Below are 17,078 nucleotides of genomic sequence, written 5' to 3'. Positions count from 1 at the left end.
TCCCTCCCAGGGCTGTCTTTAGCCCAGACTGAAGCCTGGCACGGGTCCCACTCCCTTTACAGAAAGTGGCAATTAGAGGCCAGCGTTTTCCTGGCTCGTCCAGCAACCAAATGCACATTGGCAAAAAAAATTAAAATATCCCCAGTCAAATCCCAGGCATGTCCTCGTGATGGCCCCGGGCTCGTGGCACCCGCTTGGGGCACGGCTGCAAGTCGGTGGCAGGACAGGTCTGGGAGACTTTGCTGCAGGCGGATGAGCACTGGGAAGAGCTGGAATTGCTGGAGCATCCCCAGCATGGGAAAGCTGCTCATCACTGCTGCCTGCTGAGAAGGCATTTGGGGGGCAGCGAGGGCAGCGCTGCCTGTGAGTGGGTCCCCAGTGTGGCTGATAGGGTTCCTACCTGGGAACCCCACCTCTCCACCATCAACATGTCAAGCACTGAGTCATTTAAACCTTCCTAGACACAGCGTTGTTGTTTTTTTCCCCGAGGCAGCAGTTGGCCTGTTGAAAAGTGCCCAGGGACAGATGGGTCAAGGAAGCAGCCCCCCAACTAAAGAGAGAAAGAAAACAGCAAGACCTCCACCCTGAGGGTCCCACAGTGGTGCCACGTCTTCCTGTCTGGCAGGAGGGAGAGAGACCCCAACTCTCCAAGCCCCAAACCTCCTCCCTAAGCAGAGTCGAGTGCTCCCTGAGGCAGGAGCACCATCCCTCCTCTGCAGCCCTTCGCCAGGGCGGCAGAAATCCCCTGCTTCTGGAGCCAAGAGCCTCCGGCCACCAACGAGCCAAAAAGCTCCTTTTAAACCTTTCAGTGTGGGACTGGAAGAACTTAATCTGCAGCAAGAGGGAGGGTAAGAGCTGCCATTTAGGGACTGGGACTTTTATAAGCAGGGGAAAAAACATCTAAATTTCCTGAATTAATTGCTGAGAGCTGGCAGGCCAGCCCTGCTTCCTGCGGGAGGTGTGGGAGCTGGCAGACGAGGCTGTGAAACTGTGTACGCCTCGGAACGGGTGTCCATGGAAGAGAGTCCTTCCAGCCTGCGGCATCCCAGAGCCAGCAGATGCCGGTGGCCTTGGAGAGGTCTGCGGTGAAGAGGCAATTTGCAGTGCTACCGGCCAGAGTGACGTATCATGGACACACACAGCTGCAGCCGATGCCAAAGGGATCACAAAAGTGGCATTTATGGGCAGTGCCCCAAAATATTAATTCCCCCTTGAGAAGGAGTGACGAGATTTAACCCCAAGCTGAGAGAAGAGGAATATTAGGGATCCCTCACCAGGCTCTGGCCAGGCAATGGGGTCTGAGCAGATGTTTAGCAGAGGATGCCCCAGCTCCAAGAGCTGGTTGGAGGGTGTCCTACCTACTCCGCAAGCATACCTCGCCTCTTCCTTCATGTCAGTCACCTCTGCGATGCTCAAATCCGAGTGCTCCCAAGTACCATCCGCTGGGGGCATGCCAACACCACGCCGCTCACCTCCCCTAGGCAGGCCGTGAGAGCTGGTCTTCTGAAGCCCCTGCACACGAAACGTGTTGGAGGTCCCGGGTGGCAGCCAGTGAGGAGGTGTCCCAGCCACAGCCGCCTTCCCCAGTACCCAACCTGGCCCTGGGAGCACCAGCTCCTGGAGGTGGAGTGTGCTGGGTGTCCTGGCTGGGACTGGTGTGGCTCATGGCAAGGAGGTGTTTGGAAGCCCTCCAGAACCACCCATGATGGCTGGGGCTGCGAGGCTGCCAGCCCAGCCAGCAGGACACCCACCTCCTTTGGCCCTCGCTTCCCCCCAAGCCCGACTGCTCCGGGCTGTGTGAGCTCTTCCAGACAAGCCTTGTCCCCTCGAGTCCACACTCCCCAGGGAGGGGTCCTGGCTCCCAGCCCCAGCACCCTGCAGGTGCTCTGCTCACATAAACACCGACGAGGCGCTGGCGGCGGGTGCTGCGTGGTCCCCAGCCCCGGCCGGGCTCGCTGGGTCTGTGCCCCCCCCCCAGCACGGCTCATTTTGCAGGGCCGTGGGTGTGCGGGGGCGGGGGGGGTGGGGGGGGTGGTGCTGGCCACTGGCAGCTGGCCTGAGCCTTCTGGGGGCCGAGCTGCCCGCGCACCTCCCGAGCCGCCCCTCGGGGGTCCGGACCCTCGCCCAGCCCGTCGCGGTGCAGCCTTCCCCCCCTCCCCGCCCTCACCCCTCGGTTTCTGCTTGCAGCCGGCGGTGGAGGCGGCATCCCGGCGCCGGACCATGGTGCCGCGGGGACGAGCTGCCCCCTCGCCCGGTGCCCCCCGGCGGGCTGCCCCCGGCCGCGGGCTGCCCCTCGCCGCTCTCCTCCTCTGCCTCCTCCCGCAGCAGCCGGGCAGCAGCGAGGCGTGGAAGCAGCACGCCCCGCGCCTCCGCCTCGCCTACAAAGGTAAGGGGGTCGGCCGGACGGTCCTTGGGAGTCTGCGCTTTGCTTGGGGGGGCTGGGAGGGAGCCGAGGGGGCGGCCAGGGCTCGGGGAGGTGGGGGGAGCAGGTAGTAGCCCCTCGGTTGTGGCTCCGTACGTCGGACCCTCGGGATGTTTCAGGGATGCGGCTCCAAGCGCGGCCCCTGCGGACGCTGCACCGGCGCTGCTGGCACCAGAGAAGGGGCTGAGCCGGGAGTGTCCCGCCCCGGTGCAGCGCAACGCCGGGACCGGCAGCGACGGCTCCTTCTGCCCGGACTCGCTGTGCGCATCAGACGGTGCGTCCGGGGCTGGAGCTGACCTGGGCAGCCCCGGGGGAACGACCCCTGTCTTGGCGCTCCTGGCGCGATGGGGACACCGAGCCCCGGGCGGTGCTGTCGGCCCCTTCCCCCCCTGCCCCAGCTCAGCCCGCCTGCCCCAGCTCATTTCCCCCTACCCCAGCTCAGCCCCCCTGCCCCAGCTGAGCCCCCCTGCCCCTACCCTTCCTTTCCCGCCGAGGAGAGGCTGAGCCACTGGGTGCAGATCATTTCCCTGCTGCACTTACTTCTTACCCTTCCCCCCCTGCATCTGTCTTGTCTGTTTAGGTTACGAGCTCTTCAGGGCAGGCAGAGTTTGCGCTTCTTGTGCCTGCTGTAAAAACGGGGGGGACGTGGAGGGGGCGGGGTGGGGGCTGCTTTCAGTGATCTGAAGACGCAGCAAGAGCAGGGTGACAGCACCCTACAGAGAAGTGCGAAAGGGGAGAGTCCCTCGAGAAAGGGTCTCTGTAGGGGAATGACCCGAGCAGTGAGAGCAGAGCCCTGCTAGCCCGGCTCCTGGTCACCCTGCCATGGACCTGCTGCGTGGACTTGGCCAATTTAGGTGCTTTTGGCATCTTCTGTGTGAAAAAAAGCAAGTCGCTCTGAAGGACAGGCAGCTGAGCACACTGGGCGCTGCCCTGGACGTGACAGTTGGCAGGGCTCAACCAGCCCTTCTCCGCACCTATGAGGTGGCAGCACTGCTTTCCCACGGGCATCGCGCTCAAAATCTCTGGGGCCATCTCCTTGACCTGCTCTGTCACCCTGAGGAGCTGCTCTCTGGGCAGGGGCAGCCAGCGAGGTGGGAGATGCCCCTGGCTTGTGGCTGGAGAGGGCTGGACCTCCTAGGGATGCAGGATCTCCCTGCAGGAGATGGCCTCTGCCAATAGCCCAGCTCGGAATCACAGTGCAGGGTCTGCCTTTCCCTGGAGCCGGAGGAGGCAGAGCCGGGCTCCTGGGTGGCAGGAGCACAGAGGGATGGCTGACTTCAAAGCCCCTTGGTGTGCTGGGGCCAGACATGCCAAAAGTCCTCAAGTCTTGGGCAGAGGCAGAAGAGGAAGCTCCCAGCATCGGGAGGGCTCAAGGACAAGGCGAACAATGGCAGGGGATGTGACTCACGGACATCACGGGGCAGGTTCAAGGACACAATGCCTCCAGAAGTTTAGGTTTAGAAACCCCTAGAAAAAAAGCAAACCTAAAAGGAGGCCTTTGAGGGTCCATCTACGGAATCAGCCTTGTCCTCAGATCCCAGCATGGGGGAGGCAGGCAGAGCCCTCGGCGGGGCGGGGGGAAGAAGATGCAAGCAGGCTTGTGAGAAGGAAATGACAGCATCGAAGGCTGGGAAGGCAAAGGAAGGATGGGGCACGGGGCACGGGGCCAGGAACAACAGCAGCGGCTCCCACCCTGCCGAGGAGACGGTTTATAATAGCACGCTGGCACAAGTGGCAGCCTCGGGGTGAGCTGGGTCAGCCCTGATGCTGCCCGAGCTGAGCCACTCTCTTTCCTGAGGCCATACAGAAAACCACGGCACAGTCTCCCAGCTCCGTTTGCCGAAATAATCCAGGGCAGGCACAGCCAGCAGTTGGAAAACGGGTCTTCTGCTAGCCCGGCCGGGCAGGATCCAAGAGCCATCACCATGAAGCAAGTGCTAAGGAGTGCGGGAGGCTGGCGGGTCTCTGCTTCTCAGCACCAAAATTGGTGCTAGAACATCTCTTGTCGGCCGATGGCAGCAAGGGGCTGGAGCCCGATTTAGCGCCAAGCTTCCCCTGGCCTTCAGGGATGTCCCCTCTGGTTTGCTCCGTCCCATGGCTGGGGAAAGGGGAGCAGCCAGCCCCCCGGCACAGCCGGGCTGTGACCTCAGGAAGCCCAGGGTCGCTGAGGGTGCTGCGGCTATGGGGCAGGCGGAGATGATGGATGGGACGAGGCAGTTACAGTGGTCCCAACAATAAAGGAAAACACCGTGGCCTTGGGAGATAATGAAGACAAAAGAAAGGACGTGTCTCCGGACTCACCCATGGGTTTAGCCACCGTGCAGCTGCTGCACAGACCACCCAGGTCCCTGCCTCGAGGGTTGGGGCTTGGATCAAATGCCCTGTGCCTGAGGGCACAAGAAGGCTGCTTTGTGTGCTGCAGTGTCCCATGGATGGGGTCTGGAGCCACAGCGCTCCATGTCCCCTTGGTGAGGGGGCAGAACCATGCCTCAGTCAGGCTCAGACCCTCACAGTCACTGACGCTGCCGTAGGTCTCATGGTGCAAGTGTAGGGCAGGGGGTCCTGGGTCCTCCCAGGCACTGTCGTGGCAGCTAGGAGGGCTCCTCCATCATCCTGCCAGACCTTGTCCTTGGACAGGGACAGGGCAGGTCAGAGGGTGACCAGGGGGTGACATTCCCTGGGACCAGCCTTGCCTCAACTCTGCTTAATGACAGCCATGGATTGAATGAACCTTTGTCTTTGCCTCCCAGCTCAGCTTGTCCCCCTGGTGCCCTGCCTGACCTTTCCTCCTGGATCCAGCAGGTCCCACGAGCGCTGGCAGACACAGGAGGGTGGGCAGTGCACGGCAGCCCGCTGGGGACCCAGTGGTGACAATGGCCCGCAGGCAGGGACAGGAATTCAGCTGTTAATCCCATTTGGCTGCTGGGAAATGGCTTGGAAGTCTGCTTCCCCCCAATCTTGTAGCCCCGCACCCAGAGCAGAGCCCTTGGATACTCGAGGGACAGTGGGGTGTGAAGCAGGGCAGGGCACAATTTTTGTGGGAGCAGGAAGAGGGCCAGGAGCTCCCTGACACGGCTGGGAGCGGCTTGTGGCAGAGGAGGATTTGTGTCCCGCGGCGCCTGGAGCTCTGACCCTGGAGGAAGGGCAGAAGGAAACGCCAGCTGGGAGCAAGCCCGGCTGCATCGGCATGGATCCGGGCAGGGACCGCTGCCTGGGCCCAGCAGGTCCTTCCCCCACAGGGACGAGCGGACGTCAGTGCCATTTCCAGTTCGCAGGCACTGGCCCCACTTCCCCTCTGCCCTGGAAAAGGGGTGGAAGGAAGAAAGACGCAACCTCCCAGGGTCCCCTTTGAACAGAGCCGTGCCCGTCTCCACGTACACCCCACCTGCGCCTGGGGCCGCACGTCCACCCATACTCCCATCCATGCCGGCCAGCGCCGGCTCCCCTTGGCAGCTTCCCTCCCTCCGTTCCGGCCCATTGCTTCAGTCCGCATGATTTTGGGTGGTTTCTCAGCCCAAGTCTTACAGATCACCCTGAGTTTCCAGCCTCACTCCACCTCCCTGCAGTCCAATCCTGCAGCAGCCCACCTCCATCTCCCCTTCCCACGGCACCTTTCCCTGCACAGCACCAATGCTTTGCCGGCACAGCCACCCTTCACCCTCTCCCTGGCCGAATCCCGTCAGTTTTGAAGAGGAAAGCGATGCATGAGGATTTCTGGAGGCCCGTCTCTCCCGCCTTGATCCCTGGGAGCAGGCACTCGCCGGGGCAGCAGCTGCCGCGATCCCGAGCGTGGCGCGGCAGCCGCCCCTGCCGTGCCAGGGGACGCTCGCCGCAGCAGCCAGCCCTGAAACCTGCCGCTGCATGTCATGGCCCGGCGCGGCGCCGGGGATGTTGTTTTGGGAGCCGACAGCCAAGAGACAAGAGCTTATTGTCCCCCTCGCGCACCCATCCGCCCGCAACTGTGCCGGAGGGGCCACGCTGGCTGCCCCCGGGCTTCCGCGCAGGAGGAGCCGCAGCCTGAACCGCAGAGCCTTTCCCGCAGCTTTCCGTGGGAACACTTTCTCCCTCAGCAAGGTGGCTCTTCCCTCCCCCAGTGCCAAATGGGTGCTCTTAAAAGCCCATTCCCTGCGCCAGTGTGACACTGTGTTTAGGTTGTGTCTTAGGACGTAGAGGGGGGGAACGTGGGGTGGTGGAGGCAGGGTCATGGTGGCACCTGGGACACAGCTGGGGACTCCCCTTACAAGCTCCTTGGGCCAGGGACTGGCCATCCATCCGTCTGTCTGTCCCAGCGCACCCATCTGCCTGCTGGTCCCCATGCCTGGGGTAAAGCCCAGCAGACACCTCGTAGGGGACTGGCAGAGGAGAGACGTGTCCAGGCTGGGCTGTGGCGGCTCTGTTTACCTACAGCCTTTCCTCAGAGAGACGCTTCGCCCCAGCGAAGAGACGAAACCTTTTTTATATAAACTCTCTGGATCTGAAGCTCTTTCCCCTTTCCTCTGTAGGGGTGACTCGGTGTCTCCTCCAGGTAGGCCCATGGTGGGCGGCTTAATGGTGAGCTTTGGGGTGCCCAGGGTGTTGGTTTTCTGTGAAGGCAGTGGCAGGAAAGTTGCGTTCCCTCGGGGCAGGGGTGGGTGGCTGGAGCTGTCCTGGAGAGGGGAACATGGGCCACTAGCTGCTTCTCGTGTCGCTTACGAGTGGATTCCTCTTTCTCCCGCCTTGTGCTTTGTAGATCTGCTGAAATCCAACAGCTCTCGGCTGTTGCTGGCCTCAGGGGATGGGTTGGATTTCCAAGCTCTCTTGGTGGATGAAGACAGGGCCTGGTTGATGGTGGGAGCGAAAAACCACATCTTCCTGCTCCACCTGGACCATCCCAGCAGAGAGCCTGAGAAGGTCAGTGCTGGGAGGAGGGTGGGAGCTCAACCCTGGCTGGACTGGCCTCTTCCTCCCTGGTAGCCTCTCCTTGTCCCAGTGCCGGGGCGTGGAGGCGGATGTGCTCCAAGCTGGGCTGCTCCCACATCACCGGGGGCATGTTTACACCAGGATGTCTCCATCCCTGGGAGTCAACCCATCCCTGGCACTGTTGAGCCTTGCTGGGACAGACTGACACCGGGGAGGGACGGGGTGGCTCAGCTGGGAGAGGAGACCTGGGTGGACCCCGGGCATGGGTGGAGGGGCAGTGCCCAGAGCCCTGCTGTCACACCTAGTCCCTGCTGCTGCTGCTGCGAGAGCTAAACCAACTCCGGCAGCGAGTCCGCTAATGTCATCCCAAGACATCCTGCTGCCGAGGGGTGCAGCCCAACAAAAGGAAAGCCCATTAAGGCGCTGCAGACTGGCGTTCCCACGGGCTGAGATCCAGGAGAGCCTGCCCGCCACCCAGGCGTGCCATGGCCCACCCAGGCTCTGTCCCCATGCCAGATTCGCTCCGAGCCCACTTGGTAGGCTGCCTGCCGAGCTTGGGAGCCAAGGGGGTGTCAGACCCATTGCAGAGCAGCCCCATGTCCTCACTGCACGCCTGGCAGTGCGTTTGGCTGAGCCCCGGTGCCCGCGGGAGCCAGCCGACCTGAGGCGGTCAAGGAAAAGCAGGGGTTGCATCGGGAGGGGTCTCCGTGTTGCAGATTTTCTGGCCAGCCTCCAAGGAGCAGGTGGAACATTGCCAGCTGGCAGGGAAGAACGTGGAGGTAAGACATGCTGGCAGCCCTTTGCCGGGGATATTAAACACCCCCATCACCCCGAAAGGGAGAGTGGGGTCTACCTGAGACCAGGGGGCTGAGCCAGCCAGAGTTAAGCTCAGCTCACGGGCTGCTGGGGCAGGATCTGGCAGGGCTCCCGTATCCTGAGCAGACATGCCGCGGGGCCGGGCACTAGCGCCCGGACCTAGGCTCAGGCTGTTGACAACCGTCTCCCCTCGAGCAGATGGAGTGTGCCAACTTCATCCGCCTCCTCCAGCCCTTCAACAGGAGCCATGTGCTGGCCTGCGGAACTGGCTCCTACCAGCCTGTCTGTGCCTTCGTCCAGCTGGGAGCCAGGGGCAAGGTGAGGGACACCCTGCCCAGCCACGTCCCCACTGCGGAGGGTGACAAGAGACCCCCTTCAGTGAGCCAGGGGGAGAGGGAGCCCCGGGGCCTGGGGAAGGTGGCTAGCCAGCCTGACATGGTCCCTGACACCTGCATGGCCATGGTGAGAAGCAGCCCTGGCTTGGCAGTGCCAGGTGCCCATGGGGACGGGGCTGGATCCTGGCAGCCACCTCGAGGGACCCGCATGTTGTGGAGCTGAGCACACTGGCTTCCTTCCCACTTGTTCCCAGCCTCCCCCTGGGCTGACATCTCCCCTTTGGCTCCGGCAGGGTCCTGGGTCTCCCTCGATGCGCTTGGTGACCCACTCCTTGGAATCAGGCCGAGGACGGTGCCCGTACAGCCCCCACGAACCCTTCACGGGGCTCCTCATCGGTAAGAGGGAGTGGGGAGTGGAGCAAGAGCGGTCTGTGCCAGGAGGCGATGGTGATGGCGGTGGTGCCCGTGCCTGCTTTGTGGCCCCGGGCAGGTGCCCAAGCGGGTGCACGTGAGCGGAAGGATCCCGCTGACCTCCATCCTGCCCCAGCTCACTCCGACCTCGCGGTTCCCGTGCAGGATCACGGAGGTGGGGTGTAGATGAAACACCATGCACGGAGTGGAGTGCGGCGTCACCAGCCCACCCGCCTCGTACCAGTGCTGTGCAAGGGCCAGGCGGGTGCGGGGCTAGAAGCCATGCTGAGTGACGGGCTGGAGGAGGCTCCCAGCCACCTCCGCCATCCCCGAGCCTCCGAGGACACAGAGGTGTCCTGCAAGGGCACCTCCAGCAGTGGCACCCAACCCACCCCACCCACCTCTAACCTCACAGATGGGGAGCTGTATTCGGGCACCTCCAGTGACTTCATGGGCAGCAGCGCTGCCTTCTTCCGGACCTGGGTCCATGGGGCTGAGCAAAGCTACATCCGGACGGAGCAGAATCAGGACCACTGGCTTCATGGTAGGGGTGGGGGGATCTGTGGGGTGCGGGGGGTCTCTCCTGCCTGCTGGGTAGAGGCTGGGGTCGTTACTGGGTCCAGAGCACAGAAGTTTGGTCCCCTCCTCCTCTCCAGGGGGATGCCTTGGTGGGAACCATGCTCCAGGACTCACTCCGCAGCCTCAGCACCAGGAATGGGGGTAGCAGGGTCTCCATGGGGCACCCTGTGTGCTCTCAGCATCTCACATGGCTTCCAAGGGTTGGGTCAGGGCACAGGGCCATGTTGTGCTGCTCCTTGCCCTCCCCAGAGCCCACGTTCATCAGTGCCTATGCCATCCCTGATACCTACAACCCGCACGACGACAAGGTCTACATCTTCTTCCGCGAGACAGCCGTAGAAGCTGGGCAGTGGGAGAGGCGGCACGTCCATGCCAGGGTGGCCCGGGTCTGCAAGGTTAGTCACCAAAGGCTGGCGTGCTGGGGCCAGGTGTCCCACAGGGTGGGCTTTTACCTCCCCCGGGCCAAGGGGCTTCCCAAGCAGGGACCAAGAGCAGGGCATGGAGGTGTCACCGCACCCCAGCACAGAGCAGAGGGCTCAGGGCTGAGGGTGTCCCACTGCGGGGACCGAGCAGCGCATGGCGGTGAGGGAGGCTTGGAGGGGCTGGGCTGAGCCCAGCTCCTGGTGCCTGGCAGAACGATGTCGGAGGGAAGCGCAGCCTCATCAACCGCTGGAGCACGTTCCTCAAGGCCCGCCTGGTGTGCTCTGTCCCCGGCGCCCAGGGCACTGAGACGCACTTCGACCAGTTGGGTGAGTGCACAGCCCAGTCTGCTGCCCGAGGCAGCACTGCTCGGCCACCACCGCTCCTCCCAGTACAGTCGTGGGCACAGGGTAGTGGGCAGTGGGCAGTGGGCATGGCATCCAGGATGCCCACCTGCCTCCGCCAGCCCTGTGCTCCAGCTCCCGGCTGCCTCATCTCCACCCCTCTCTTTCCAGAGGATGTTTTCCTCCTGCGCACGCGGGACCCCCAGAACCCCCTCGTCTTCGGCCTCTTCACAGTCTCCAGGTGAGCAGGGCTCTGGCCAGCCCCCACCTCAGGCACTCCAGCCCCACCCAGCTCCACACCAGTGCTGCCCCCCAAGGAGCCCTGGGTGGGGGGGAGAAGGGCTGGACCAGCACCCACCAGCCATTTCCCTGCCGCCACTTCACCAGCCCAACTGCCAAACCCCCGGGTTTGGCATCGGCACAGCCAGCGGTCCCCTGGGCTGGACTGGCTGTGCCAAAGGGGTTCCCGTCATGCGCCAGGTGCCATGCACCACTCTGGGGCTGGCGGGGCACAGCGTGGGCTCAGAGGCACGGGTATGCGTGTGCCCGTCCCCCGCAGAGCTGCGGGACACCGACAGCCCCGCACTGCCCCCGCAGCGGTGTCTTCAGCGGCTCCGCCGTCTGCGTCTACTCCATGGCTGCCGTGAGAGCTGCCTTCAGCGGCCCCTTTGCGCACAAGGAGGGATTCGACTACCGCTGGGTAGAATACAAGGGCCGTGTCCCCTACCCGCGTCCCGGCACGGTAAGGGGCTGGGCAGCAGAGTGTGTTGGGGAGGAGCGGGATGGGCTGGCCTGGCCCCGACGTAGCCCCCCATGTTGCCACGCAGTGCCCCAGCGAGACGTACGACCCGCTCCTGCAATCCACCAAGGACTTCCCCGACGAGCTGATCAGCTTCATGCGCACCCACCAGCTGATGTGGGAGCCCGTGTACCCGCAGGGCCGCCAGCCCGTCCTGGTGAGGGTCAACGTACCGTACCGGCTGCGGCGGCTGCTGGTGCACAGGCTGGAGACGGAGAGCCGGCACATCGATGTGCTCTTCCTGGGCACAGGTGGGAACTTGCCCCGGCCCTGGGGATGCTGCCAGCGCGCAGCCGCTTGCACGGCGCACAGGTCCTGCCGGCTCGTCTGGCTCCCAGCCCTGACAGCTCCTTCTCCCGCTGCCTTCCCAGATGAAGGCAAAGTCCTGAAGGTGGGGCTGGCCGGTGGGGCGAGCCGCAGCACAGAGGTCATCAGCCTGGAGGAGATCGGCGTCACTAAGGTACGGGAGTCCAGGCTGGGGCTGGACCACACGGCCACCCTGCGGCTCCCTCCCTGCAAGCTCCCGTGGCAAGTCAGTGGTGGGTGGCCCATGCTGAGCAGGGCCAGCCTGGTTTGCCTGCATGGAGCTGGAGGAGCTGGGAGCGGGGAGCTGGGCCAGAGCCCTGGCATGCTTCCACCCCCGGGTCCCAGCCCCACTGGCAGGCTGGGGCACCCAGGAAGGACCAACACAGCTGCAGCGCCCTCTTCTCCCCACCCCAGGTGCCTTCTCCCATCCTGGATATGAAGTTGTCACCAAAGCGGGTGAGTCCTCCCTCCTCCTCCTCCTTCCTAGAAGGACCCAGCCCCTCTGCCCTTGGCCTCAGGGCTTGCACACTTGAGGACTGGGCTCCTGCCAGGGCAGCCTGGGGGGTGCCAGGCCCTGTCCCCCACTCCCAGTGTCTCCCAGTGCCCCCACCCCAGCACGGGGCAGGGAGCTCCATTCCCCTGCGAGCCCCTGTCTCCAGCGCGGGGGTCCTGACTGCCGCTGTTCTGCTCGCCTGAGCAGCAGGAGCTGTTTGTGAGCTGCGCCCACGGGCTGCTCCGGCTCTCCCTGTACCGCTGCGAGCTCTACGGCAAAACCTGTGTGGACTGCTGCCTGGCCAGGGACCCGTACTGCACCTGGGACAGCAAGACCTGCTCCCCTCACCTGCTCACCGAGAAGAGGTGAGTGTCCATCCACGCCAGCCCCACTGTCCCCCTGCAAACAGATGGCATTCGGAGCAGGGAAGGGCCAGACACCGGCCCCAGAGCTTTATCCCCCAGCCCAGACCCCTACTACCACCCTGCCTGCCTGTCCCCACCCTCCCTGCTCCCCCGCAGCCCTCCCCTTCTCCCTGGGTGCTCTGCTGTGGAGGGGTCCCACAGCCCGGAGCAGATGCCAACCCACAGCCCCGTCTGCTCTTCCACAGACGTGCCCGCTACCAGGACGTGCTAAAGTCTGACCCGCTCAGCCAGTGCCAGGACACGGCAGAGGGTGAGCGCCAGCCCCAGACCCTCCAAGGAGCCCCAGCACAGGCAGCCAGCTCTCCCTGGGGCCAGCAATGGCCAGGAGGGCGAGCGGCATGGCCCTGGGAAACCAGTGCCCACCAGCTGCACCAGCACCCCGTGCCACCCTCTGTGTGCTGGATGCTCCATGCTGCCCTTCCTCCCCATCCATCACACAGCTCCCACGCAGGGTACTCACCCCTTCCCCTGTCCTGTCCCTTGCGCAGGGACCGCTGCCGTGGAGAAGCCAGTGTTTGGGGTGGAGAAGAACTCAACCTTCCTCGAGTGCCTGGTGCGCTCCCCGCAGACGACTGTCCGGTGGCTGGTGCAGCACGGCGAGGAGACAGGGCTGAGTGAGGTATGGGGGACAGGGCGGCGGGGACGAGGCGCAGGGGTGGCTCAGTCCCCGGGGACTGACCCATGGCGCTCTGCCTTTGCCCCAGGTCAGGAGCAACGGCCACTTCTCGGTGCTGGAGCAAGGGCTGCTGATCCGGCAGCTGGCGAGGGAGGATACGGGCACCTACGAGTGCCAGGCAGTGGAACGCTCCTTCTCCCGGCCCCTCATCCGATACAGCCTCCGCATCATCAGGCACGAGGCCATGGAGGTGCCACCTTACAAACAGAGTAAGGGGGCCGAGCTAGGAGGGACCCACCAGAGCCTCCGGCCCCGGATTGACCTGCACCCGGGCTACAAGGGCTTCCCACGGGCCCTGGGGGCACCAGGCACCAGCCTGGATGTCTACTGCAACGCCCTGCGGCACCAGGAAAGGCAGCGGCAGAAAGCCTGGCACCAGAAGTGGCAGCACCCGTCCCCAGACAGCAAGAACGGCCGGGTGCGGAGGCACCCCCAGCCCCTGTGAGGTGCTCGCAGCTCCCTTCCCGGTTTCTCCAGGGCCCTTCTCGCACGGGGGTGCCAGCTCCGAGACACTTTGGCTCCCCCTGCGGAAAAGGCCTCACTGTTACTACCTCAAACCCTGCCAGTCCCTGCTGCCTCTCCGTGCACCCCGCGGGACATGCCCGGGGTGCTCGCACTGGCGCTCCGAGACTCAAAGCTATTTACGCCCTGCAGGATATTTATTCTCCTTATTTTCCCCCTGGCCCTTAACGACCATCATTATCAGCAGCAATAATGAGCACAGAGGACAGAGAAGGGACACAGCCAGCTCTCACAAGTGGTTCCCTGACACCCAGCAGCACCCAGCCCTGCCACGGACATCTGTGCACCCATGCTGCCCCGGCAGGGTGCTCACCCACGTGGCTGCAGAGGTGCTGGCGGAGACCAAATGCCGCTGGAGGCAGCGGGGCATGGCTGCTGGCTGAGCCCGGGCTCTGACAATGGCGGCGTTGGCAGAGATGCCAGTGTCCAGCTCCGATCCACTTCAAACCACAGCGCTTTTTTAAAATTTCGACGTTTATTTTACCAAACAAAAGAGAGAGAAACAATAAGCAGTTATACCAACTTACAATTTATTTTTTTTTTTTAAAAAATGACATGAAACACAAGTAAAAATAAATACATCATATAAACAACAAATTGTTCAAAGTCTCTGTTCTGGGAGATCAGGCGAGCGCATCCCGTTGGACAGAGAGAAGAGGGAAGCACATGATCATGCGTGGGGCCAACCGACCGACCCACCCTGCTAGTGATACTCCTCTTTCCAACCACAAAAAGACAGGCCACAAACTAAGGCGGTAGTAAAAACAGGAAAAAAAAAAAAAGAACAACCCCAAAACAACAGAAAACCCAAAATGAGACTCGGCAATGGATTCCTTCAGGCTCCCGCGGATCTGCCAGACTCCAGGTCCGAGCTGGGTGCCACGAAGCAGGAGCACGGCGGCGGGCGGTGGTCCGAGAGGCGGCAGAGGTTGTTGCTCTCCCTCACTCGCACCGTCGTCCCTTCGAAGGGACGTCCCTCGCTTGCTCCGAGTTCCAAGGAGCCATCATCTCACCGTCATCTAGCTGGACTACGTTCCCCTTTTAACCTCTGCCCCCCGCCCCAGCCCTCCCTCCCCGGCCCTTCCAAGACTGGATTAACAAAATTCATCCCGGAGCGGTGAGAAACTCCAGTTGTGAAGGTATTTGCTGTACTCGTCCCTTCTGGCCTGGAAGCCGTCCACAAACCAACAGCAATTCTCTCGCATTCAGCCATTTGCTGACATCATTAAGCCAAAATATACATCGTTTAGTGAAGCCTCTGTGGAAATCCCATCCTTTGCTTGCCAGAATATTCACTTTCTGTGAGTTCCTGCATCCCCCCACCCCAGGCGCTCCGGTGTGCCCACGCACAGCAGATCCTGTCCAACACAGGCCAGGCCAGGCTGGGCTGTTGCCCCCACCCTGCAGCCCCCCATGACACCCCGAGAGCTGCAGCGGTGGGGAGGCAACAAGAACATCAAGACCGGGGCATGGAGCAGCCACAGTCCTCCCTGTGCCCGTGGCATCACATCCCGCAGCGGTACCCAGCCTTCACCTGCTGTCCCCGGGAGCAGGAGCCTCCTGCCTTAGGGCAGGCTGAGGGCTGGGTGCCGAGGCCAGCTGGCCGTCCCCGAGACCCCTGCGGCTCTGCGCTCAGAAGTCTTCCTTAGTGTCCAAAAAAACCTCAGCAGAGTGTCCTGCACTGCTGTCCTCAGTGTCACCCGCAGCCCTGCTGCCAACTGGCAGTTGCTTCCATCCGGTCATTTGGAGACAGAAATTCAGCAGCAAAAGAAAAACTTAACCCGTGCAGGGAAACCCCCTGTTCCAGGCTCAGAGGAACCGAGACGAGACCCTCTGCAGCAGAACCATGTGCTGAAGAGGGGAAAAGTCTGGGGAGGGCAAACGAGGGGGAGAGGGGGATCCTATGGGGGAGGTTTGGGTCCCCCCGCTGGGAAAAGGAAAGCCCCCGGATAACCCACACACCCTTGTGGCTTCTGTGGGGTGGAGGAAATCCTTCCCACAGCACCATGGGAGAGCAGGTGCCTCCGACCGCCTCGAAGCAGCCCCAGTCACTGCCAGCCCCCATCGTTGGGGCGCCCCAGCTCTCAGCTGCGGCTCTGACGGGGCGCAGGGGACCCAGCCCCTCATTAAGGGGGTGCTCAGGGCTGGCACATGGGGAGGAGAGGTGCTGCACCGCCCCACTCAGGGAGGGCAGCTGGGGCTCCGCTCGGGCGCTTTCGCGTGCTGCGGCTGCCCGGACCCTTGGATGTTTGACAGGGAGAGGAACCCCCTCACAGTGGGTCGCATGCGGGGCAGCCGCACCACGGGAGGGCAGCGAGGGGTCTCCAAGCCACCGTGGCCACACAGCAGCCAGGAGAGCCCTCGCACCTCGCCCTGGTGCCAGCTAGCCTGTGGCACAAAGCGTGCACCCTGCAGCAGCCGAGCACCAGCTGCCCAGATCCGGCTCCTATGGCCACTGGGCAGGACACCCCTGGGAGGACAGCAAACGGCAGCATAGGGACGCACCAGGGCCGGCTCAGGAAGCCCCGGGTGCTCTCCTGGCAAGGCAAGGAGCAGGGAAAATGGCGTGCAGGCAAAGGCATCGCATCCAGAGCCACGGTGCCGACTGCCCCCAGCCGAATCTTCATGCCTCATCCCAGCACACAGCTACAGAAAAGCCCGGGAGGGTCCCTCAGATGAATCCCGCTACCCTGACCACCACCAGCAAGGAGCAGGGCTGCGGCAGGGCTCTGGTGAGGGTCTGCTCATGCTCCAGCCTCCCCCCCACACCCGCCAGTCTCAACACTTGCTACTCTGGACAAGGAAAGCCCTTGCCTAGGGCCGTTCCCCAAATCCACCGGGAAAACTGACAGCCTCACAGGGATGCAACGGACATCTGGGCAAGCTCGTCATACAATCAGTGTCACAGGGTTGTGCATGAGGTGGACACACAGAGCACAGGAGGGCATGACTCACAGATGCAGCACTGTCAAGTCTTTGGAGAAACTTGCATGAACACCATCAGTTAATTTGCTTTGTTACTTTTGTGGGGGGGTTTGATTTTTATTTCCATGGTGCATCCAAAGACAAGTTGTCCAGCAGTTTGCTCAGAACCCCTCGGTTTTCAACTCCTAGGATATGTTAAAGAAGAAAGCACTATTTTAATGTTTGTTTTTTTAAAAAAATAATTAAAATAATTTGCATAGCTAAACTGTTGATCTAAGGCTTCTATGAATGGTGTGGTTATGTTTGACAGACAATGTCCATTAAACAGAGAAAGACACTAGGAAAGCCCCGTAACATTTTTATTATGTTTTTGTAACACACACGTGCATACACACCCCCCTCTCTCTCTCTCTTAGGAAGGGAGGTCCCCATCTTCCAGTGCCCCTTTGATGGAGGATGTCAGGACATCCTGCCCTTTCCTACACCTAGTTGGTCCCAGGAAACACCAGTGACTGCAGCTTCCATGGCCCAAGAGGTCCCCTCTACCAGCTACCACTGCTCCAAGGTCCCGGCCACACTCCAGGGACAACCCACACAGGCAAGCACATCATCTGCCTGGTGACATCCAGATGTGACACGGAGGTTCCCAGATTTCAGGTCTCTATCCTAACGTGCTCACGCACACACACAGTCACACACACCAAGT

General features: G+C 62.5%; 1 protein-coding gene across 1 annotated transcript; it reads left to right on the top strand.

Annotated features, from left to right (window-relative positions):
* Positions 1 to 1,408: 1,408 nt before the first annotated feature.
* On the top strand, positions 1,409 to 13,370 carry LOC147527998 (semaphorin-3D-like). The gene is made up of 18 exons (XM_086619279.1): positions 1,409 to 1,432; positions 2,188 to 2,386; positions 7,152 to 7,312; positions 8,038 to 8,100; positions 8,336 to 8,455; positions 8,766 to 8,868; positions 9,299 to 9,427; positions 9,712 to 9,857; positions 10,097 to 10,211; positions 10,398 to 10,467; positions 10,824 to 10,968; positions 11,054 to 11,276; positions 11,397 to 11,485; positions 11,746 to 11,787; positions 12,032 to 12,189; positions 12,435 to 12,499; positions 12,738 to 12,868; positions 12,954 to 13,370. Exons 1-18 carry the CDS (start codon positions 1,409 to 1,411, stop codon positions 13,368 to 13,370), a joined length of 2,400 nt encoding a protein of 799 aa, XP_086475405.1.
* The last annotated feature ends 3,708 nt before the right edge of the window (positions 13,371 to 17,078 follow it).

This window comes from Tauraco erythrolophus, chromosome 12, assembly GCF_009769465.1.
Source record: "Tauraco erythrolophus isolate bTauEry1 chromosome 12, bTauEry1.pri, whole genome shotgun sequence".
In the NCBI taxonomy this organism is placed as follows: domain Eukaryota; kingdom Metazoa; phylum Chordata; class Aves; order Musophagiformes; family Musophagidae; genus Tauraco; species Tauraco erythrolophus.
Note: the sequence above shows the minus strand (reverse complement) of the source record. Positions and strands in the feature narration are given on the sequence as shown.

Bases quoted from the DNA above. Each gene is read 5' to 3' on its own strand.
- LOC147527998 (XM_086619279.1), top strand. From the start codon at position 1,409: ATGCTCAAATCCGAGTGCTCCCAA. The intron at 1,433-2,187 runs GTACCATCCGCT...TTCTGCTTGCAG, and splicing joins TCAAATCCGAGTGCTCCCAA to CCGGCGGTGGAGGCGGCATC. The intron at 10,468-10,823 runs GTGAGCAGGGCT...CTGCCCCCGCAG, and splicing joins GGCCTCTTCACAGTCTCCAG to CGGTGTCTTCAGCGGCTCCG.